Raw genomic sequence first — 23951 nt, forward strand, 5'->3', positions numbered from 1 at the left:
TGGGGTTTTTTTATATTAAAATTTTTATGCCTCCAGATACATTTAAAAACTGGGAGACAAAGGTCAGCGGGTCCATCATCCATTGGCTCTCAGCGCATCCTGTGGCAGCCATGTTTTTCTGCTGGCCTGAACACATTTGTAGTACAGTACCATGTCTGCTGGTGTGGCGTATTCTTGTACAGTCCCATCCCCCAGCCCATTTCTGCAGGCATGTACTCGACATGTCACAGCTCCTTATGGCTCCTCATTTCAGTGTGACAGCATGACTAAGTCAGACTCGGCCGTCGTCAGCACCATATAGGTTATTTAGCCTAAGGTTTATGCACTGTTTTGTGTGAGTCTGTTAAAGGGCAAATGAAAGTATCAGTTTAATTCTGGATGCTCACATGCATGTACATTAATGTAAAGAGAGTTTTCCTGATGTTGTAGCAGGTTGGGAGGACTTAACAAGGACATGCTGACAAAAGAGAATTCTACTAGGCTTGAGGAGATTTTCCATCTCTTGGTGGACTGTAGCAAAGAGCCTGCTACACCTCTGAACTCCAGTCCTCTTCAGAGCTCAACACCCATCCAGCCATCTGACAGGTCTGTGACCTAAAGTGTCCTGATCAAATCTCCTGCGAGATTACCTTTTATTGCTCCCTGTTCTCTTCCTAAACCTCTCTCTACCATAAACCCACACATGGCTATCCCAGGGGCAGTACATGTCTCAGATTACTGTACTGAAGGATTGTGAATTGTATAAATTATGTTTTATCTGGGATTTGCAGAGTTGCCTTCCTCCTGGAGTTGGCTCTGCTGGCCTTGCAAGTGAAGCATCAGAAAGTAGCTGCCGACTGTCTGAAAGAGCTAAAGTCGTCGGGAGAAGCTGTGAGTGTCCGATATTCTCTTAAAACCTCGGGCAGTAGGGGCAGAAGATGTAACTGCACACAGTTTACAAATATGCAAATTTATGCATGGGTTTGACATTAACTGTGACCTATTATGCCTTTCCTTATTTTTTGTCATAGGTACAATGGTGAGTGCTCTTATGTAACGTTTAAATAATGAGGTTAGCATACGTACAGTTAATCACTTTAAACCGGGACTCAGGCTTTAGACTGCTCTCACTGCTCTGCTGTTTCTACTCTTGGCTCCCTGTGATGTCAGTGAGAGCACATATCCCTAATTTTTGTGACCACAGAAGCAGTACCCCCAAACTGTTTAAACCTTCTGTTTATAAGGAGCCGCCAATCAGAAGAAATAAGGGAGGATGGGAACTAAAGCAGTTTGTTTCAGACAGTGGACAAATTGATGGGAAAGCACAGAATAAATAAGGATTATTTTGAGCTGTGAATCATGCAAAGCTATTCTAGTAAAGGTTAATAATAAAAACAGGCCCTTGACAATACGTGAGATTAATTGCGTTTGACTTACAGTAACTTAGCATTCTCAAAATTACTGTAAGTCTGTCACTGCCTATTTAGAAATGTGAACTTTTTCTTTTGCCCAAATCTGAACCCGTGTTCGCAAGGCTGTAAACTTTTTCTGATATACCAGGAGGCCACGCCCAGACTTTGGGAATATCTGGCTTATTAATAAAAGTTACAGAGATGCTGCATTTTTCTTTGAGCAATATAGAACATACAGGGTGTATCAGGGTGTATTTAAATCCGCAGCCGTTCACCAGCAGCGACTGAGATTCCTACTGTCAGAAAGAGCAGATTCGTGCAAAAGTAAGACACACTGAGCATTTGTGAGCACTGTACAAGTTTTGTATGTGAAACTTTACCTTTACCCATATCTTTTAGAATTTACCACAAGCTTCTGTGTTCATTCAAAATGATAATTTTTTTTTAAGTTTAAAAATTCTAACCTTTTGAAATCAGATGATTTTTTATAGACCCTACATTTCACTTATACAATCTCTTTTTTATGCTTTGTATGTTTTGTATGTATGAGTGAATTATGTGGAATGACAACATAATTAATGATGCTGCATATGGAGGATCTTCTGCCGTATAAAATCTGGTGATACAAATTTGTACATTTTTCAGCCCATCCTCTGATTCCTGACCTCACATGTGTTATTTTTGTCTTTCTAGAGTGTTAGCCAACGCTTAGTAATGGAATGTGTCCAAGGTGAAATCAACCTCCTGAAGAAAGAAATGAAGATGAATGACTATTCCAAAGCTAGTGTAGAGGTGCTTGGCCATATGTTTGAATTATCATCCATATGTTTTACCCTCATGTTAGAGTGAAAGCAGCAGATCCATTAGCAGATGCTTCATTTAATAATTTTTTTTACAGTAAAATGGCTTGCTTATTGTCATTAAATTCAGAGATCTGACTTGAATAGGTATCTCTGACTAACTACAAGTCAAGATTTTGAATTATAATCATCCTAATATAAGTTCTGCAGTTTTTTCCCCTGTAATGAGAAAAAACAATGTTGGAAAGTAGGATCATGTAATCTCATTATACACTACTGTGAAAACTGTCACATTTAAGAACTGGCACATACAACATATTCAGCCCACTTTAATCCAAATTTGCTTGCCAAGTGATGGAAGTGTTGTGCCGTCGTTGCGACAGGAGAGATTCTCAATCTGTAGTTGTTATCCCACAGGCCCGGCTGAAAGAGATAGGCAAGCTGGATCAGTGGCTGCAGACTGCAGCGAGGGAGGGGGGCCCTCAGGCTGTGCAGGCAGTGTGCGCTACACAGTGGAACTTGTGCCTGCCCCTCTTGCAGCACAACCTCAGAAAATGCATCAAGACACCTCTGCTCAGGGTCGCTCAGGCACTGGAAGAGACACAAAGGTTTTCATCTTTTTACATAATCATCATGGCCTTGTGTGCATGTCCTGGAGCTTTTCGGGCTGCTTTTCGTTATTGTACTCATGTTTCACTGAATATGTTTAGCTGAGTGTTGCCCTCTTAGAAACTTCCAGTCTAGCCATGATTTGATATGAGAAAGTCATTATTTGCTCAGAATAATAATCACACAGAGTTTACACAGACCTATACATTTCCTTACTTCCACAATATATACTGGTGATAAAAAAGTACATAATCCGTCAGTTCTAAGATTACATAATAATAAAAAGGCCTTAAATTACAAATAAATGCACACCTCTCTTAAGGTCCTGCCACAGTATTTCATTTGGGTTGAGCTCTGGAATTGGGTCATGACTGAGTCGTTGCAGCACCTTTATTCTTTTCTTTTTCAGTCATTCTGTTGGGTAGTTGGTGTGCTTAGGATCACTGTCCTGTTGCATGACCTAGTGTGGTCTAAGCTTTAGTTACTGGACAGATGGTGTCACATTTGACCCTCCCTCTACATGGTAGACTCAGGGACTCCAAAGTGCCCAGGTTATGGGACTACAAAAGAAGCATAAATTGTCACCCCTCCTCCACTGTGCTTAAAGGTTGTGAGGTTTGAGGTGATTGCTCTGATATGCTCTGTTTGATTTTCATCAGCTGTGGCACTGTGCATAATCACCAGACATCTCTGGTGAGATCAACTTCGAGCTGAAGCTATGTGCGCGCAGGAAGCAATTCGCCTGTTGCACAACATTAGTGACCTGGTGGTTGATGGGGAGATCGTGGCTCAAGAGTTGGGAGTTCGCTTTGTAATCGGAAGGTTGCCGGTTCGAGCCCCAGCTTGGACAGTCTCGGTCGTTGTGTCCTTGGGCAAGACACTCCACCCGTTGCCTACTGGTGGTGGTCAGAGGGCCCGGTGACGCCAGTGTCCGGCAGCCTCGCCTCTGTCAGTGCGCCCCAGGGTGGCTGTGGCTACAATGTAGCTTGCCATCACCAGTGTGTGAATGGGTGGATGATTGGATATGTAAAGTGCTTTGGGGTCCTTAGGGACTAGTAAAGCGCTATATAAATACAGGTCATTTACCATTTGATCACTAGTGGAAATTCCTGGCTACAGTTGCCTAGGTAACTCTAATATATTTAGTACCCTGTCAAAAGTCATTCACTGGCATGCTGCACTCTCATTGGACTTCCCATGGCCTCTCATCACCATGCTGCTGTGAGCTGCTTCGTGTAGAATGATGGACTTTGAGTTGTTTAGAAATGGCCTCATAAGTCGTCCCACCCTGAAAAATTGCTGCTTTAAGATCATTCCTGATACCTTTCCTCTTTGGCATTTTGTTAGCACAAACCTGAATGTTCCAGACATACAAAATGATAAAACTTCTGCTTTTAGTAAGGTGCTCACACTTGCTGATGGTTTATTAATCAAGTGCATTTGATTAGCAGCACCTAGCTGCTACTCACCCTCTTAATTCTTGGAAAGGAAAGAGTAAGGCAGTACTGAGTTTTTTTACAAACTGCTTCTTAATTTTTATCTTCATTCATTAGTGTTAAAAGAAAATGACACAATGTAACATATCATGTGTTGTTGTTGTGCATCTGAACCTGTATTTTCCATATTTTAAAATCTGCTGAGAGCCACTTTATTACATTCTGATATGTAGAACCTCAGAATTTAGAAAGGGTTTACTTTTGCTTTTTTACATGACTGTATTAAGTCATACTAATTGTGTGTTACTATTCCAGTATGTTGTTGGAGCTGCGCTGTCAAGTCCACTCAGAGCTGGCAGTGACTGAAGAGGAGGAGGGGCGCCTTGAGGCTTCTTTGACTCACTTTCAGAAAGCCATGCTGCTGGACAATGGGACACAACAAGAACGCCTGTCTTCAGCTTTCCGCCTCCTGCAGCTTAGGCAGACCCTCTACCAAACCCCTTCCCGCATTGAGGATAAAGCTGCTATGCTTATGCAGCAGGTTTCTTGTCCATCTGTACTGTGTAACATTACACACCAAACAAAAACGCATTTAGAGTAGGCTGCTGAAAACAAGAGTTTTTAGTTAAGCTAAAGAACTTTGAGTTAAAACATACCTGACCTTTCGGGGTATGGTGTGTTAGAGCTTTAATAATATGCTCAAATAAGTTTACTTTTAAAATATATGCTTTGCTTGAATGTGGTTGCTGAAGGGCTTTAAGAGTCTGTCTAGTCTACAAGTTAATTCCCTTCTTCCATGTCTTTCTCAGGCAAGAGACATGCCGCCCCAAGATAAGACAGACTTTCGACCCGTCCTGGTCGCTGTGGGCCTTCTTTTGGCCCCTGATGATTTTCAGATGGTCCTGGATGCAGATGACACTTCAAAAAGTACAGAATTCTCTTTCTTACTTTCACTTTTCACAAAGCCAAACTAAGACTTTTTCTTATGTTGGATTTGCAATAAGATGTTCTCTTGAAACAGACGTCCAAATGAAATGAAGTTCTTTTATCTACACCAGGAATAACGCACGTTGTTAATACTTCATAAAATGACAGCATACATGCTTGAAGGACAGGTTAGCCTAGAAGAAGAAGCAAGTTATATTGTTCAGCTATACCTTTGGGACAGTTATTTTGGAGCATAAATGAAACCGAAATTAGACAGTATTTCTTTTTCACCTGGAAGTTACAGTTCTGCTACTATCTTTGCTATTTATTCTGTCATAGAAATGTGACAGTGATGTACAGTAAGGTGACAGTGGCTAGTGATGTCATCTCACAGCAAGATGGCTCCAGGCTTTTTGTGTGGAGTTTGCATTTTCTACCTGTGCCTGTGTGAGCGTCAGGTACTATTTCTCAAAACATCCAGATTAAACTTAACATGGTTTAACATGGGCGGGCGATTCTAAATTGGCCATGGATGCATGGTAAGGGTTCACTGTGGCAATCTTACTTCTGTTAGTGAGTCATATGGCCTAGGACCAGGAGACCATATAAATTATTGTATAATCATATCTGGAACTGTAACATACATATGTACTAATGCTTCATAGCAGAATGTCTTTGTGAGCAACTTGATCTTAGATAAACCCCACTGATTTGTGCTGACAGAGCCCTCCTACATTTGTAGAACACACCTGGAATGCAAACTCATGCCGCAATTGTTTAGTCATAAGTAAAGTTGGCAGTTGTTGCATGCAGGCTGATTGGATGTCACAGACCTACACTGATGTGCACTGATGTGTTGCATTTAAATTTAACCCACAATCTTCAGAGATACTTCCCGGGGTCACATTGAGCTTTTGTTGCTCAGTGGTGTGCAATTTCTCAGAAAAAAAACTGCTTCGAGAGTGTGTTCTAGTTTTGCTAACAGTGAAAGCCACATCGACAGTGTGCGATGAATCACGGAGCAGAAGGGCCAGAGCTTGGGGGGAGCCTTTGATCTCGCACTTGTTCAAGGCTCCTTGCTTCATAGCATCAAATGAACATTCAGCAGTCCTAATGACCCGGGGAAAAACTGACAGCTTGTCAAAGGGCTCCTACTGCAGGCACGGGTTAAAAGCTTTGGTCCCTAGAGGCACCTCTTGTTTTTGTCCATGAACCTTAAGCATGCCCTAGTTGAAGCCACTTAATCATTGTGTTGTGAGCTTCAAAGCCAGCACGTAAAGTAACCCTTGGGACTACAAGAATTAATTAAGTGCACCATGGTGCCACAATTTTTTTTATAGTTCCTAAGATGTTCATCAGTGAGAAGTGTGTGTGTGTGTGTGTGTGTGTGTGTGTGTGTGTGTGTGTGTGTGTGTGTGTGTGTGTGTGTGTGTGTGTGTGTGTGTGTGTTTGAACTTTCAAAGTGAGCACACCGGCACTTGCGTATTTTGCCGCTCTACACACAGTCAGTGTATTCATAATTCAGTCCCATATTTGTGTTGGTGCAGATGCTTTTCAGTAAAAATTTGGAATATGCTGCCATCTAATCTGATTACATTGGGCTCAGCAGCGCTCCTGTTTGAAAGAGTTAGCAATGGAAATAGGCCGTTTTCTCTTCAGTGCCCTAAGTTGTGTTTCCTTTTGCTTACATGGATGTTGCATAAAACAGATAGTTGTGCAGCTTTGTCACAATTTCTATGCTGATCTTCTGAAGCCATGTAAGCCTGAGAATTTGTACATTAGAATAAATATGCCTTTTATTCATACCTATAATTTTCATTACTAATAAAAGGGGGGGGGGGGGGGGGGGGATAGAAAAGCTTTTCCGGTATTAATCAGGTTCGACTTATGCAGTGTTTCAACATTTGTCTAGTTCCCGCAGGCGGTCTTGGATCTGGACCAGTGACTCAGCTCGCTGCAAAGGCTCAGCATCACTCTACATCCATACAGAGGGTGGAAGGACACCTGGACAAACAGGGCAGCGATACAGATCATACAGAGATGTGCGTGTTTGCAAATGCAAGTCTATTAATTTTGCGCATGTGCTTTTGATGTATGAATGTAAGCAAAATGATCCTACCAGTGTAAAGTTTTCTCAGCGGTTAGTTTTAGTTGTCACACCTCCCAGAAACCCAGTTGGAAAATTGCCTATATAATCAGACTTTTATGGCTTGTTGAATTTATTACTTCTTGCTTTTACCGAATATTAGATACTAATGAATGTTTGATCTATTGGTCCTCTCTGCTGTTAAAGTTGTTGTGCGACTATAACTCTGCACCCTTCCATTTAATATCCCTATTCAAAGTGCATAGCTGATTTCCTCATGTCTGCCCCTGTCATTACCGTTAAAGAGATGTGCACGTCACTAATGGCAGACTTAATGCTCAGGAGACAGCAGAACCATCACAACTTGAGAGCAGATTTTTATTATTCATGACCCTGCAAACAAACAATATTCGATCATATACAACACGTAGCTGTACCCTTGTCCCAACCTTAACCTTTTCAAAAAGTACTTATCTGTAATTTATCTTTATTTCGTGGCTGTTTCAGAGTGAGGCTGTGGGCAACATTAGCAAAGACAGCCAGGAAGCATGAAGTTTGGGATGTGTGCCGAGCTGCTTGTGGATTCTGTTTGCTTTATGATGACGGGAGATGGAAGAAGACTGACAGTAAGATGATGAATGATCTTAAGAGTAACACTAAAATAACAGAAATATTTCTAATACTGAGTTTCAGAATACAGAATAGTAATGAGAAGTCAGGCTTATACTCCTATGGCTATAGTTTAGGTTTTTGTGCTATTGCTAAATACAAAAAGAGCAGGAGATCTGTCACTGATTATTCACATAACATATTTTGCTAATTCTCTCCAGCGCGCAACTACTCAGAGGGGGAAAGCTGTGTACAGTGTCTTCACGGTTCCAGTGAAAGTCAAAGCTTTGTGCACCTGCTGCGCCTTTTAGCTGAAATTCGCTTCATTAGTGCTGAGGTTTGTTCTTACTAACTAATACACACAGCCACTCTTCAGCTCCTGTGTTCCTACAGATGGAACCAACACACTCCAACAGGTTTCTTATAACTCCAGTATTATAAGGTTGGCCCTTTTGATTAGTCATTACAGGCAAGTATTATAGAACTATAAAAAAAATGTGGAGCAAAAGCTTCTTGCACAATGGTCAACAGAACGAGAGGAGACTGAAGAATGTTGTGATTAAACAAACACAGCGAAATGCACTGTCCACTTTGTTAGGTACACCTGTTCAACTGCTGCTTAATGCAAATTTTGACCGGTCCAAACTGAGCAACAGAATGGGGTAGAACGGTAATGTAGGTGACTTGAATGTGTAATGGTGTCAGTGTTCTGAGTATTTCAGGAAATGCTCATATGCTCGGATTTTCCCAAACAACCATCTTGAGAATTAAAAATTAATTAAGGCAGTTTTGAAAGCCAAAGGGGCTTCAGTCAGGTACTAGCAAGGTGTAACTACTCAAGTGTCTGGTGAGTGCAGGATAGCTGTTCTGTGCCATATTATTTTTTTTTATGAGTATCGTAAACACACTGAGAGGTTTCTTGGTTTCTCTTAAAATGTAATGTTCCAGCATGATCTGAAAGAGTATTTTGAATGATATAGTAATAACTGAAGTTGAAGGTTTTCATGTTCCTACTGTAATGTATATTCAGAACAGTGACTGATGTAACATCAATGGGCTCATATTCCTTCTGTTTTTGATAATTAAAGACAGTAGATTTATTATTGAATATGTTCTTATGCAGATCAGACAGAAACTCTTCATACTGAAAGTTGTCTGGTTCTAAAGGCTCCATACCTGGTTTGTTAGCCACCAGCTTCTGAATGAAACTTTATTTGAATTCAGATGTTTTTGTTATAAGGTGTTCATGTTCATTTTGTGGATGATCTTAGATCAAGCGGTTTCTTTTAGGCTGCGCCATCCTTTTGAAATACACCATTAGAAACAAAGACTGCTTGCAGCAGTTGACGTGCATTATGGGAGTTTTAACAAGCCTGTGAAGTTGTTGGTGAGTGGTTGGAGTCAGAGACTGCTGTGCTTGTCTCATGAGTTTGTCTTATTCTGCATACGTGCTTCCCATCAAATGTGTCCAAGTCTTTATTAAGTCTATAGAGACGTTAACTTGACAGCACTTTAAAGAAAATGAAGAGAACTATCCACACCCATGGCACAACCTTGCCAAAACTGACACACGCTGTAGCCTCTTTTCTTATACCTTTGTTCTATGACACAGGGATATGTTTTCTGAAAATTTGATTAGATTTCATTAATTCAAAAGCTACATTCTTCTCAGTCTGATGATGACGACTGGTTCCTCTTGTCTTAACCGAGTTGTCCACCTCTGGATAAAATGTTCACCAGTCATTTCTTTTTGTCTTTGATCTGTATATCTGAGCTTTAATACCTTTAAAGAATCTGTCATCCCCATAGCAGGAGGTTTTTCTCTTTTTTATTATAAAGTTGTCAAAACAGGAAGTCATCTTTAATATTATAGTTTGTGAAATTAATGTATTCTTTCTTGTTCAGGCCACTATCCAAAAGCTACTTGAAGAGGGGGTACAGCTAAATAGCCCTGCTGTCCCCCCACAGGATAAACAGTTTTGCGTGTCAGAAGAGGATCCACAGTGGGTTATTTACAGGTGAAAACACAATATACACCTGTATCAGGACACCAGATATTTTGATTTTGTGTGTCTTTGCTGTTTACTGTACCTTGTTTTTTATAACTTGAATATGAAAGTAATTTGAAACAACATTTTTTACTTTTTTAAAACAAAGGTTAGAGTACCGAAAAAGCAGTCTTTGCATTTAGGTTGCACACAGTGGTTATGTTGTCCCAAGGGTGTGCACTCTATTCTGTAGCAACAGTGGAACTAAGTTCCATCATAGTGACAACTTTAGCTAAAATTACAAGTTAGCGATGGCATAGCTGCAGCACCGACATTGTTCTCCACTTCAGTGGGGCTCACCACTGTTGCGGTGTTGTGGAGCTGTACTGAGCATGCAGGCGCTTCTTCAAAATGTGATCCTGGCACAAAGTATACTTCCACATTGTAAGCCATTCGATCCACCATCTTGCTAGCTAAGGTCTAGAGACATGCTTGGAAGACTTGTCTGCAAATTTATGCCGAAAAAGTGCTACACAACAGGGAGACACAGATGATAGATCATTTGCATTCTAAGAAAAAGTTGTGACTTTCCACTAAAACCAACACATTTCAAAAGGGGCAACTTTTCCAGTTTCCATCACAGTTTCACAAATACTTAGTGAGCAGTTGGAAAGTGTTTGGTAACTACTTGGCATTTTCCATGCAAATTAGAAGAGACTGCAGAAGTCTGCTCGCGGCTAAAGTATTGGCAAGGTTTTACAATATACCTCATAACCACTTTCACTTAGTGACAGCATGCCTTCCACAACCATTAACCAACCAGCTGGGGAATAAACATTTTCCCTAGCTGGTTATCAGGGGATCACTGACTGCTCTTGGGCTGTGGCTGTGGCTAAAGAGTTGATTTCACATCACATTCCAGCAACCTCTCACAACCAGGAAACCAGGAAGTATTCCTCAGTTTCCTGGTTGACCCTGGTACAAAATAAGGGTTCCAGTTTCTTCTATAATGCGATTGCCAGGCCACCACTCACCGGCCTCTAGGCCTGTGTGACTGAAGCCCAAGGTTAATATGTGCACTGGCATGGACCTAGTATTGGATACAGTGGGGCAAAAAAGTATTTAGTCAGCCACCGATTGTGCAAGTTCCCCCACTTAAAATGATGACAGAGGTCAGTAATTTGCACCAGAGGTACACTTCAACTGTGAGAGACAGAATGTGAAAAAAAAATCCATGAATCCACATGGTAGGATTTGTAAAGAATTTATTCGTAAATCAGGGTGGAAAATAAGTATTTGGTCACCTCAGACAAGGAAAATCTCTGGCTCTCACAGACCTGTAACGTCTTCTGTAAGAAGCTTTTCTGTCCCCCACTCGTTACCTGTATGAATGGCACCTGTTTGAACTCATCATCTGTATAAAAGACACCTGTCCACAGCCTCAAACAGTCAGACTCCAAACTCCGCCATGGCCAAGACCAAAGAGCTTTCAAAGGACACCAGGAAAAGTATTGTAGACCTGCACCAGACTGGGAAGAGTGAATCTACAATAGGCAAGCAGCTTGGTGTGAAAAAATCAACTGTGGGAGCAATCATCAGAAAATGGAAGACATACAAGACCACTGATAATCTCCCTCGATCTGGGGCTCCACGCAAGATCTCATCCCGTGGGGTCAAAATGATCATGAGAACGGTGAGCAAAGATCCCAGAACCACACGGGGGGACCTGGTGAATGACCTGCAGAGAGCTGGGACCAAAGTAACAAAGGTCACCATCAGTAACACACTACAACGGCAGGGAATCAAATCCCGCAGTGCCAGACGTGTTGCGCTGCTGAAGCCAGTGCATGTCCAGGCCCGTCTGAAGTTTGCCAGAGAGCACATGGATGATACAGCAGAGGATTGGGAGAATGTCATGTGGTCAGATGAAACCAAAGTAGAACTTTTTGGTATAAACTCAACTCGTCGTGTTTGGAGGAAGAAGAATACTGAGTTGCATCCCAAGAACACCATACCTACTGTGAAGCATGGGGGTGGAAACATCATGCTGTGGGGCTGTTTTTCTGCCAAGGGGACAGGACGACTGATCCGTGTTAAGGACAGAATGAATGGGGCCATGTATCGTGAGATTTTGAGCCAAAACCTCCTTCCATCAGTGAGAACTTTGAAGATGAAACGAGGCTGGGTCTTCCAACATGACAATGATCCAAAACACACCGCCCGGGCAACAAAGGAGTGGCTCCGTAAGAAGCATTTGAAAGTCCTGGAGTGGCCTAGCCAGTCTCCAGACCTCAACCCCATAGAAAATCTGTGGCGGGAGTTGAAAGTCCGTGTTGCTCGGCGACAGCCCCAAAACATCACTGCTCTCGAGAAGATCTGCATGGAGGAATGGGCCAAAATACCAGCTACTGTGTGTGCAAACCTGGTAAAGACCTATAGTAAACGTTTGACCTCTGTTATTGCCAACAAAGGTTATGTTACAAAGTATTGAGTTGTATTTTTGTTATTGACCAAATACTTATTTTCCACCCTGATTTACGAATAAATTCTTTACAAATCCTACCATGTGGATTCATGGATTTTTTTTCACATTCTGTCTCTCACAGTTGAAGTGTACCTCTGGTGCAAATTACTGACCTCTGTCATCATTTTAGGTGGGGGAACTTGCACAATCGGTGGCTGACTAAATACTTTTTTGCCCCACTGTACATTCCACTTGTACAATAGGGGTCAATAGGGGCAGGGATAGCTCAGTAGGTAAAGTGGTCGCCCTATGATCGGAAGGTCGGCGGTTCGAATCCACTTAACGGCTACCCTGAGGTACCCCTGAGCAAGGTACCGTCCCTACACACTGCTCCCCGGGCGCCTGCTTAGTGGGCTGCCCACTGCTTCACTGAGTGAATGGGTCAAATGCAGAGAAAAACAAGTAATTTCCCCATGGGGATCAATAAAGTATCCATTATTATTATTACACATCTGTGTGCCAAAGAGTTGGGGGGGAGACACAAACATTGGGAAGGTCATGAGTTTTTGTCTTGTTCTTTTTCTTCCGTCAAAATAAAAGTAACAGAGAAATACCGTCATATTTACCAGAAATTGTTTGCTTCTTTGAAAAAGCATCTAAATACCTGATTAATTGAAACTAAACAGTTACATTAACTCTTACAATTAAACAGTAATCGAGTACTCTGCTTTGCACCTACTAATTAAATGAGCTTAATTTCCTTATTTGTCAAACTAAGAGTTCAAACCTGATCTGGGAACATTTCTAAAGCAATCAGATGTTATGGAAGAAGGGTTCAGATATCTTGTGTAATGTAGTTAAAGGGTAAGGATCAGATACTCCTCATTGCTTGTTATAGTGAGATCAGCATTATGGTGGTCAGGGTCACTATAGTATATTATTATTTATCATTTGTTTAATATATTTTGGGACTGGAAAATGGGCAAACTGGATAAATGGACATGTGCATCCAGAATCTGATATTTTTTATTTTCTATTTTTCCAGAGTGTTTTCCATCTTGTCTTCTTTCTTGGATTCCAGCCATCGTTGTATTAGATAAAACAGCAGCCTATTTTCTTTATTGACTTGACAAGACTTGACACATGGCATTCACCATTGAAATCACTGTACTGATGTGCTGTGCCTGAGACCTGCCTGAAATCTATTTCTGGCATATTGTAGAATTACAAGGGCTGCGAGCTGTTACTGTGAAATAAGATGAATACCTTCTTAAGTAGAATTTGCAAATTCTGTAAAAACTTGATTGAGTAATTTTCCTTCAGTAGATGAACGTGTTCATGCTAAAACAAGTTTAAAGATGAAATTGAAAATATTGTACTGCACACAAACACGCACAAAGAGTACTTTTTCTATCCTTTTTTCACTCTCTTCTATATTTCTGTGCTTCTCTCACCCAGGGACTGGATCCAGGCTCTATGTGCCTACACCACCTCCAACTTCTTGCGGGCAGGGGAGCTCGGAGCAGAGATCGGAGAGTCGTGGGTGGTAGCTAATGCAGCCATTTACCTGTGGAATTACAATAGCCACTTGCTGGCAGCTAGGGAATACACACGCCTGCTTCCCACCTTCCAGAGTCTTGTGGACATGCTCCAGAAGACGGGGTACACTGGGTAGGCTTTTTTTTTTAGAAAATTATACCTTACCTGCGGTGTCACAGCTTCACTAATCTAACATAAAGATAATTAAAACACACCCTGAGAATCTGAACTGTAAAAGCACCACAGAAAAACTCATTATGAAACAAAATCCATGACATTCTAGATGAAATCTGCCTCTTATCAAGTTGTTAAGTTCTTACTCATTACTTCTCTAAATCAAGGTCATGAGCTACGTTAGTTATACCCGTTGTTGTTTTTGCCAGCACTTAGGATTATCATTAAATTAGTTTTTGCTTCAGGGCAGCTGGGATAGGCTCCAAGATATGTATTTGGTAGTTTCAACACAGCAGACATCCAGGAGACATCACATTGTTAATTTAGTGAGTATATTCTATGTTCAGCTGGATTCTCAGAGCATAATGCATTTTCTGTGGTCTTATAAATTCTTCTTCTCACCTTTCCTCGACTTCATGACATTTTCCACTAAGGTCAAGGATAAGTGGTTGCAAAAATGAGTTATTCGATGCTCCCTTAGATTCTGATTAAGTTCATATGTTTCTTCTTAGTCTGTGTCTTTGTCTCTGTCTGTGTGAGGTTGTTTTCATTTCATACCAGTCTGTGTTCTTATTTTTTACCCTTTTGAAATGCTATCATTATGCAGCACTCTTTTTTTTAGTTGGTTATTATAGTGCCTTTTGAGTCCCTGCAAGCCCAAGCTAGTTTTCTGTCTGCTTTGGATCTTTCCTCATCAGCATGACACCTGCAGCTCCTCGCACTTTGTAGTTTAGCTAAAACAGAGAAAATTACACAGGATATTATGTCTTGCTGGTGTAACTAAAAAAGTTAGATGAAATCACATAAATATGTTTTGTAAATACATTGTGTGTTGAGCAAATAAGAGCAACCTCTAAATGACAAAACACATTTTGGTTTTCATCCATTTTATTTACATTATTATTTACATTTTATTTTGATTATTCTCTACCTCCCCCAAGGTGGTTATGTTTTTTTGGTAGCCTTTGAATGTGTATTGTTCTGTCTGTAAATACAATAGCTTGAAACATTTTGAATGAAACTTGGTGCAGATTCAGTTCTTGTTAACAATCCATTAAAATTTGTTTTACATCCACTAAGGTCAGCTTAACGACTTATTGGTCTAAAATTGGCAAAAAAAAAAAAAAAGCCTTATAACGTATAAACTCTGATTCTTACATGTGTGGTGTGTATTGTCAACACATAGGAAATAACATGTAGCAATTTAAAACCTCTGACCACTTATTCAAGCTCAATAGGTTGATACATAGAGAGCTATATGATTATGGAGCTATTGTATGTCTATAACATACAATACCTTTCCCTTAAAAGTAAATACTGCCCAGAGAATGAGCTGCCTTGATGGAGTGCTTCTTGTTTTTATTTGTTTTATATGTTAGAGCTGCTTAACCAACAATTAATTAATAGTTTTCTGCATTTGTGTGTGTTTCTTTGTTTTTGGTGATACACTGTCTCTATTCATCAGTACATTGTTCCGCATTTCTTAGAAATGAAAATGTTTTTAGACTGATGATCACACACATTTTATCTTATTCTGTGCGTTCTGAAAGACTTTCATCAGGCCAGACATTTCTTTATCTACTCTCTGTGGAATAAAGTGAATACAAAGTCCTTCAGTTCAAGTAAAACTTACAAAATGTGCGTTCATCCTCAGAAACGTATCTGAAGCTTATTTCTTTTGTTGCTCCTGACAGCAGAGGAGACCATTTAAGCACTGCTCTTATTTTTGGCTATAGAAAGAAGCAGTGAAGCGTTCATGAGAACAGACCAAACTCTCCTTGGGCATAACAATAATTGTGCAAATGTTAGAATACACTGGCATTCTCATGTGACATGTGACCCAAGGAACACTTAGTTTTTTCGTAGCCAAATCTGTGGTGAGGGGAACATTATTTGTTTGTGTTTCTCAGGAACCGTGTTCTTTTTGTGCTGCTGTGTGATGCTGTGGCCCAAGGGTTGATTCAGCCTCTGTTTGGGCCAGACAGCGTTGTGCCAGCTCCAGCAGAAGACAAGGGCAAAAAAAGAGCTGAGAAGGGCATAGCAAAGGCTGCCAGCACCTGTGGGGGTTTCTTAGATCCTGCTGGCCTCCAGGATGTCCACAAGGCATTAGAGGTGAGTCTCTTAATGTGGCTGTGCTTTTCTTTATATCACACAAGTTATATTAAAACTTCCTGACCTAGGATTTTCTGAAGCAGTTTGTTAGGTCATAGAGATATTTTCATCAAGATTAAATATGTTTATCTTGGGATTTCTTTAAAGCAAAGCTATCTCCAGGGCCACTGATGATTGGAGCTGATTTTGGCTGATACTTGTGGAGACGATAAGATATAATTAGACCACTGTCTCTACAGGGACGTGTTCAGAAAGGTTATGTAACATGTAATTATGACTAACAGGGTGTATATGTATGGTACATTCTAACTAACCAAAGCATATTTAGTTAGAAACCTGCTAACTTCTTGGATGGATGTTGTGGAAGAACACAGAATCTTCCTTGTGTCTGACTGATTGGAGTGTTTTGAGTTTGTTTTTGTTCAGTTTTTATCTTTTCACTGTGAAAACAATGTCTAAAATCCCAGCGCTGAAAGCTTAAGAACTGATTGGAATCTGTGAAAAGAGTTTAGCGCACAGTGTGTACAATCTCTGAATGCAGTTTGCTGAATGTTTGCAAGACGTGTTCAGAAAGTCAAGCGTTAATCTCTTTGTGCAGATATTACACAGCTAACAGTGTGAATTTAACATTTACAGACTGACATCTTTAAAAAGAAAAAAAAGTTTTAGACTTTCAAATCTAAATTGTCACTTTCCAAATCAGAGTCTAAACCATCAGGACTTACTAGAAACCTTTGAAATGCTCCCCAGCTGTATATATGATTCTACTTTATGCAAACAATGGTCTGTTTGTATAGAGAGCAGCCTTCATGCTCTCTTGATTTGGCCACTGAGCACTGAATTGTAGTTCAGCTTTCTCAGCTTTAAAATGGGTGCTTTTTTAGTGGTCTGTGACTGCTCAGTCACTTGCCCTTTGGTTGTTCAAGACAGCAATAAAAGGGGACATAGATGGAGTCAATCTGATATTAGTTTGTGATTGGCGGGGGTCAAGTTGTCCATTATATCTGCTTGTAATAGTTTGGCAATTAGCTGAAATAAATTGGTGACAATTGTAAATTTGTTGCCATCCACATTCAAAGTCAAGTCAGAACCTCCCTAAATAGCAGTGTAGTTGCTGCAGGACAGTAACATAACAGCAAAATGATATAAGGTGTTTGGCAGCCTTGCTTATATAGGCAAATTTAATGAGAAAAAACGAGCTGGCAACACATTTGGGTCAAGTCCCTGATTGCAAAAAGATGAGTTGTCCTAACCAGCGCAGACTGACTCAGATTTATTGCAGCATAAAGGCATTCTGTCTGCATTTATTAACTATGTGGCAATTATTTGTAAACCTTCCCTGTCTAACAGTGATTGCAGTCACTTCAAGTCGCCTACAGGACAAGGGGACTACATGCTCAACTGCTCAAGAAACAGCCGGTCACTGCATCTATTACAATTGCAACCGCTCACCGAATGCAAAAAAATTCAGGGCAATAACTGGACAAACACAGATAGTGTGACCACCAACAGGGGAATATCAGATCTTTCTCTATTGGATATATATGACATGATGAAGCATCACACAACTCTTACAACAGGAAATGTATTTTCTTATTCTGCACATCCACCCATTTATACACACACTCGCACGCACACACGTGCGGACACGATCACATGTTGCTTTCAAGACTACGTCTTTGTTGAAGACTGATTTCTTTGTTCTCTCGCCTGACAATTAAACCTTGTTTCCTTTCTCCTGATGTATTCTGATGGTCAGCCATGAAATCCAGCTGTAACTTCAGATAAAAGACACGTTATCAGTGAATTATTCACTAAATTTCATTGTGTCTATTTCCATTTTAAAGAAAAGAAGAAAAAACTATCCTTTGCTGTGTATGTTTTATTAATGGTATAGCAGGGTCAGATCCAGTGTCCAACTTGAACAAAGTCTTACTGAATTTTGACTCCTTTGTAGCTTGCATTAGGGAAGTATAATTATGCATCATGATGTATAATAACTGACTGACACCTGTTAAGTGTCTCAGATAGCTCATTATTGTTTTCTGCTTCTCCTCCTAGCTATGCGAGCACGCCCTTCGCATATCAAATGCTACCATCCCAGGGGAGACTGTCCCCATCTCAGCAAGAAAACGGGTGTTGGCTACATGGGTGCAGATCCATGGGCTCTTGCAACAGCAAACGGGTTCAAAGATGAATATGCTGAAAGAAGAGGTACTATTCTTAGCAGTTCTCTTTAGGTTCATTTAAGGGTGCTAGTTCATGTCTAGGGCCTAATCATTCACACGAAACCAAGTATCACCATTGAAAATTAGTTAGCATTTTAGAGTTAATTTAGAGTTTGTGTAATTTACAGTCTCGAAGATTTATTACAACACTATATCAAATACAAGTTCAGACAAACAACTGTTAAACTAGGAGTCACTGGGTATAAATAGTGTTTGTGGCAACATAACTTAAACCAGCTCTGTGTCCATTTATGTTTGACCTTTCTCTACATCTGCAAGCTGCTTGCATACCCACCTCTCCTGCAGCGCTTCCATGTCGTGCTATTTCTGATTCAATCAGCTCCCGCCACTGTTCTCACTGGCTTCTCAAGTATAGACATGAAGGGGACAGAGATGTAGGCTTTCCTCATTTTAGACTTTGCGCATATACATATGTACAGAAGGGTTGGTCCTAGAACAGAGCCAGGACGGAATAACAAGTCTGTTTTGACTAAATTAATCCTGACAGAATCAAATTAGGTTAGGTTAATGCTTCGGAGGTTGTGTTTTTTATATTGCTGCGTTTGCAGTTTTCCAATGGAGTTGACATAAGTGGATAAAAAAATAAAGAAATAAAAAAGTAAACTTCAGTGATGTAAGCCCTCAAGCAATTCAATTTTCCTCATGTGACAAGAATGATTAAGAAGAACAAAGCTATTTTTCTACCCTCCTGTGCATGCATTATTTTAATTTTCACTTTGAGGGTCACTTTAAGACTAATGCTCCTTCTATAGTTTATGATAAGCCTAAAACAGTCATTTTGGAAGCCTCTTGTTACATGACAAAATACGTCAAATGTAACATAGGATGGATTGTTGCTGAGTCATCTGTGTGGCTCAGTGTCATAACATAATAATGTCATTATTATAAAGTATTAATGTGCTTATGATACTGTGATGACTGCTGATATGCTCTGTGATGCTGTAGCTGTTGCATCCGCCCTTTTCATATTCAAGCTTTGTATCTGCTAGTGTATTTGTTTGTCTCCAGGTGTCGTATGATTGTGCGGCTTCAGAGGGGAACAAAAACACGGGGAAAACACAAGTGTGATTTGTCATTCGAGCAGACCGTTCAATTAGTCACTGTAATCCTTTAACTGTTCCTCAGCCGAGAATCTCCTGCCCTACATTAGTTCCTTTGGCCTGATGTGTTTTTGACTCACAGCTAGATGAGGTTCGCTTCTTGTCATGCAAATTAGGAATTGCACTGTTAATATAACAGCGGCTCATCTCTAATTGCAATCAATAAATCATTCATCGACTCATTTTCCACACAATGGGAAGTCATACATTATCAACAAGAGCATCTCCGCAGCATTTGGAACACATGCGATATCTTAATTATACTACATCTTTATGTGTAATTTATACACAAATGTATATGTATATGAGTTTCAGTTAAGTAAACTGTATGTATATATTGAGTAGATTTCAGCTGAGTATGAGTTGTTTTCCACTGTGTTTGCAGAGTGAGAATGAGGACATGTCTGTGATGGCGTGTGTGCTGGTTGGAGTGGAGATGCTCCAGTGCAATAGGAACCCAAGGCATATGGAGTTCTCTGTTCCCAGTCTCTCCACAGTATGTATTTCTCTGTTTTCCTACAGTAGCTGATGCCCAGATTGCAACAACAGATGTCAACATGACCCATTGAGCCCTTGCAGCCTGTCTGCATCTCATCATTTGTCAGTAGTGTCAGTAAATGAAAAAAGTACTGTGCCAACCTTGATCATCCAGCTTTACTAGGATTATGGTTGTCACTCCTCTGATATGATTAGCACGTGTGCATTTATTTTATTTTAGTTTCCTATTGAAAATTGCTCATTTAGACAGTTTGGCTTTATTCCACCTCTCTATCTGCTTTCACTCTTCCTCTTATTCTTTTATCAGTAAGGACAGATCCTCAATGTTTCTGCTTTTTCCATTCACTTTTTACGATCCCGCTCCTGCTTTTTCTGCCATTTTTTTCTTGTCTGCATATGTCCATTCATTCTTTTCGGTCCTTGTCCTTCTTTTTCTTCCTCCTGCTTCATCCTTTACACCCATGCATTCACTTTCTTCTCTTGCCTTTTCACTCACCACTCCTTTCCTTATTTCTCACCTTTCTTTTTCTGCCTCCATTCAATCACTTTTCTGGCCCTGCCCCAACCCTCCCCTGTCTGCCCCTACCTTCCCTTAATTTTGTTCCCTTCCAAATTCCAGTCCTCCTTCCTTGTATTCCCACAACCCTCTCATCATTTCCTCTTCCCTGACCACCACTGCCACCACCATCCTTTTCATTCCCTCCCCTCTCTTCACTCTTCACCTAAAGCTGGTGAGCATGGCGTCGGAATGCAGATGGTCCGACGCCGTGGTGGAGTTGCAGGTGTGGTGCCAGCTGGCTGCCTTCTGCCACGATGTCAAGGACTACAGCTTAGTGTGCAGCTGCACCAAGAGGGCTCTGCTGCTGGAGGAAGCAGCCACAAAAAGTCTCAACACCATGCCGTGTGTTTTGTAAGTGTGGTTGGTTTATTTCAACTGTAAAATAAGTACCAGGGTCATTTTTAAAAATGGGGATTCCTTATAGAAAGCATTTCAGGCAAAGTAGTTAAGACTTTGAGGCTCAGTTGACATCTTGTCCATAACCCACTGATAATTCAAGAAATCGATGCGTATTAAGCTACCTGTCTATTTGCCTGCTCTGTTTGGCTTTGACAACTATACAGCCAGTCCGCTTCAGATTTGGCAGATGTATTGCTTTCGTCCCGAGTAAGTCCGGTGCCAAGTTTGATCTCGTTTGATTGAGATATTCTCATATATTTTTGTTCTGTGTTACCAGTATTTCACCTAGAGCTTACATGGGCAGAGTATGGCCTGAGGGCCAGAACCAGCCTGTGAACCATGTGAATCCTGCCTCTGAAAAAAAAAAGAAAACTGTATTAATGAATCTTAAGGTGACTAACTTAAATGAGTGTTTGATTCCAACAGAGGGCGCACCACTTATGATTGCCACCCTTAATGATTCGTTATTCAAATAGACAGTACGGTTTTTAAATGTCTAATATCTGTTACATGTAGAGATGCAGTTCTGTACTGTGAAGATCTTAAAGTTACAGTTACACAAATTAGTCTAAAAAAGTCTTTTTGCACAGCATTTAGTTCGTTTTTGAATCAAAACTATACACAAATATAGCAAGTTATAAAAAGTCAAAAAAACATGTCTTGGGGTTTGTTTAATTTTTTTTTTTTTCAATAGAAATTCAGGCCTTCAGGACTGACAGATACTGCAAAATGTTCTCTTATTTCTCCTCTAAGTTATTAGGTTTAACAGACTGTGAGATATGTTTGTCAGTTTAGTTTTCCAGTGCTCTTCACTCACCCAGGTGTTCTTGTTTGGCTGTCTATGTGAGTGCATTCACTAGCGTTAAAGCTACAACACCAAATCTGCTTACTGTGTGCAGCCACTTTCTGATCAGGTACATTCACACAAATAGCGGGTAAATGCTGTCCACCTAACAGCTACTTCACACCCTTGACAGGTCTCCAACCTCTCGCAGGAATAACACTTAAAGACAGACAACCATTCACACTCAACACCGACAGCCAATTTAGAATTACCAATTAACCTAGCAAACATGTTCAGCCCATAGGTTGCTAACATATTTCACTTTTACAGTTTGGTTTGTTGATTGATAATGCCTGATAGATGATCTCACATGTGTAGGTATGGCCCAACTGCAGTGAATGAAATGCTGAGCATCGCAACCTGCCTGAGAGGTTTGAGCTTAGTCCATGAGTCCAGGGGAGATCTACACTCTTATAGGGAGGCAATGGAAGTGCTCCTGTCAAGTGTTAGGTACTGTTTAGAGTAAACTGATTTATTGATTAATGCTTTAGGCTGAAAATGTTTTTGTTTTTTTTTAGTCTCTAAGTCTGCACTTTCAGGCATTTTAAATTTCTGCCCTTAAATCAGAGTTCTCCTTTCTCTCGTCCATAGTTTCGCAGAGAAAGCTGTCAGTCCAACATTGTGTGTCACTGCTGCCGGGCATTACTGGAATACTTGTCTACCTCTGACAGGGAGCACTGAGGAAAGGCAGCAGCTCCGGGAGAACCTAAAGATGATCCTGAATGCCCTGGTTCATACCACTAAACAAGAAAATGTATAAATCGTTTGTTATTTAATGAGCTATTCTCATATTCATCCATATCAATTTATCCAACGATTCAGAGCAAGAATTTTACATAGATGACCCTCCATATCTACGTAAATCAAAATAATTCGTTATCCAGCTTTAGTAGAAATAGATACATTGCACATATAAATTAAATATCTTAACATAGAAGTATTTCCCATATGTAGACAATCTCCAGACTGCAGGTATTCCCTACTGTTCTTTGTCTGCACCTGGCCAAAATACATATGTGGGAAGACATTTTTTCCACAACTACAATGCTAGATTTCTGTGATGTTTAACAATGTGGTGGTACAGCACTAACACAGAGCTCAGCAGTAACGAAAACAGACACTGAGCCTCCATGTTATGGGAAATGGTTTAGACACAGACAGACAGCCTCTCCCGGATCATTTATAACATTTTCTGCTATATCAACAGCCGAAAAGACAAAACGTCAGCCTAAAAAGTCAACAACAAAAAGAGCCACTAATGAGCAAAGCATTAAAAATAAAAAAAAATCTCTATTTCTTTCATGCCATTTTTTAATTATATCTTTTTGAACGCTTGATTTTTGTTGCTATCAAGGTGACTAAGGTGTCTTAACATCCTCTGAAAATCAGTGCAGTTTTTTTTTCTTTTGGTCCTAAAGGGGAAAAGCTTGTGGGTGTGGCAATTGTGCAAAACATCTGCCCATCTCTGCCTGTGAACAGCAATCCAGCCACGGGGATAAACAGCAGTTCAACTGCAAAATCTATAATTAAAGAGCACTTATGTGAGAATTCAGAATGATGTTTATCTGTCGTGCTCTTCTCTTCTCAACACTGTTCTTAAGCAACATGTTGTAAGTGGGGGTAAACATGATCTAGCTTATATACAGATGATGGACTTTTTTTGTATAGTATTCCCAAATTGCTAACCAGTGAGTCTGGAAGAGAATTTACAGATATTGAGACAGGGATATATATAAGGAAAGGTCACACAGCCTTTGCTCCTATGTGTTATCAGTGAGCTCTAACTATGACCGACTACCTACGGCAAATGCTCGATTTCCCAAGAGAGTTAAAATAAAGCATTAATCCTTTTCCTGTTGTATTTCAGCAGCAGAGCAAAGTGAAAAGGCCGCTGACCTTGGCAGCACAGCCTCTAAGGAGATCAAAACACAGAGCAACAAGTAAGCACCAAAAAGAGCCTCAAAATATAATACATACTTTGATACAATCTACACAAATGTACCCTACAGCTAATTATTTGACCTCAGTATAGCTATGTGCTCCTTTTTGATGGACAATAACATACCTGTGAATTCCCAAGCAGTGAAAGTCATAAAATCATAAATCATAATTACTCTTGGTTGTCCTCATGACGGTGATGCACAGTAGTGCAGTGGTTTACTGTCTC

General features: G+C 40.4%; 1 protein-coding gene across 1 annotated transcript in view; it reads left to right on the forward strand.

Moving 5' to 3' along the window:
* The window catches only part of cfap46 (cilia and flagella associated protein 46), a 76439-nt gene that overhangs the window by 15044 nt on the left and 37444 nt on the right, over positions 1-23951 (forward strand). Inside the window, exons 8-25 of the mRNA XM_085428865.1 lie at positions 430-585; positions 771-870; positions 2085-2183; positions 2609-2799; positions 4552-4777; positions 5046-5163; positions 7076-7205; positions 7757-7875; positions 8080-8195; positions 9764-9876; positions 13769-13981; positions 15934-16135; positions 18197-18349; positions 19870-19980; positions 20711-20892; positions 22103-22234; positions 22376-22538; positions 23652-23724. Coding sequence (XP_085284991.1) covers positions 430-585; positions 771-870; positions 2085-2183; positions 2609-2799; positions 4552-4777; positions 5046-5163; positions 7076-7205; positions 7757-7875; positions 8080-8195; positions 9764-9876; positions 13769-13981; positions 15934-16135; positions 18197-18349; positions 19870-19980; positions 20711-20892; positions 22103-22234; positions 22376-22538; positions 23652-23724 — 2597 coding nt within the window. The remainder of the gene's footprint in view (positions 1-429; positions 586-770; positions 871-2084; positions 2184-2608; positions 2800-4551; positions 4778-5045; positions 5164-7075; positions 7206-7756; positions 7876-8079; positions 8196-9763; positions 9877-13768; positions 13982-15933; positions 16136-18196; positions 18350-19869; positions 19981-20710; positions 20893-22102; positions 22235-22375; positions 22539-23651; positions 23725-23951) is intronic.

This window comes from Rhamphochromis longiceps, linkage group LG13 (genome assembly GCF_057381845.1).
Source record: "Rhamphochromis longiceps isolate RC_006_pf linkage group LG13, R_longiceps_female_GT1.1, whole genome shotgun sequence".
NCBI classification, from domain to species: domain Eukaryota; kingdom Metazoa; phylum Chordata; class Actinopteri; order Cichliformes; family Cichlidae; genus Rhamphochromis; species Rhamphochromis longiceps.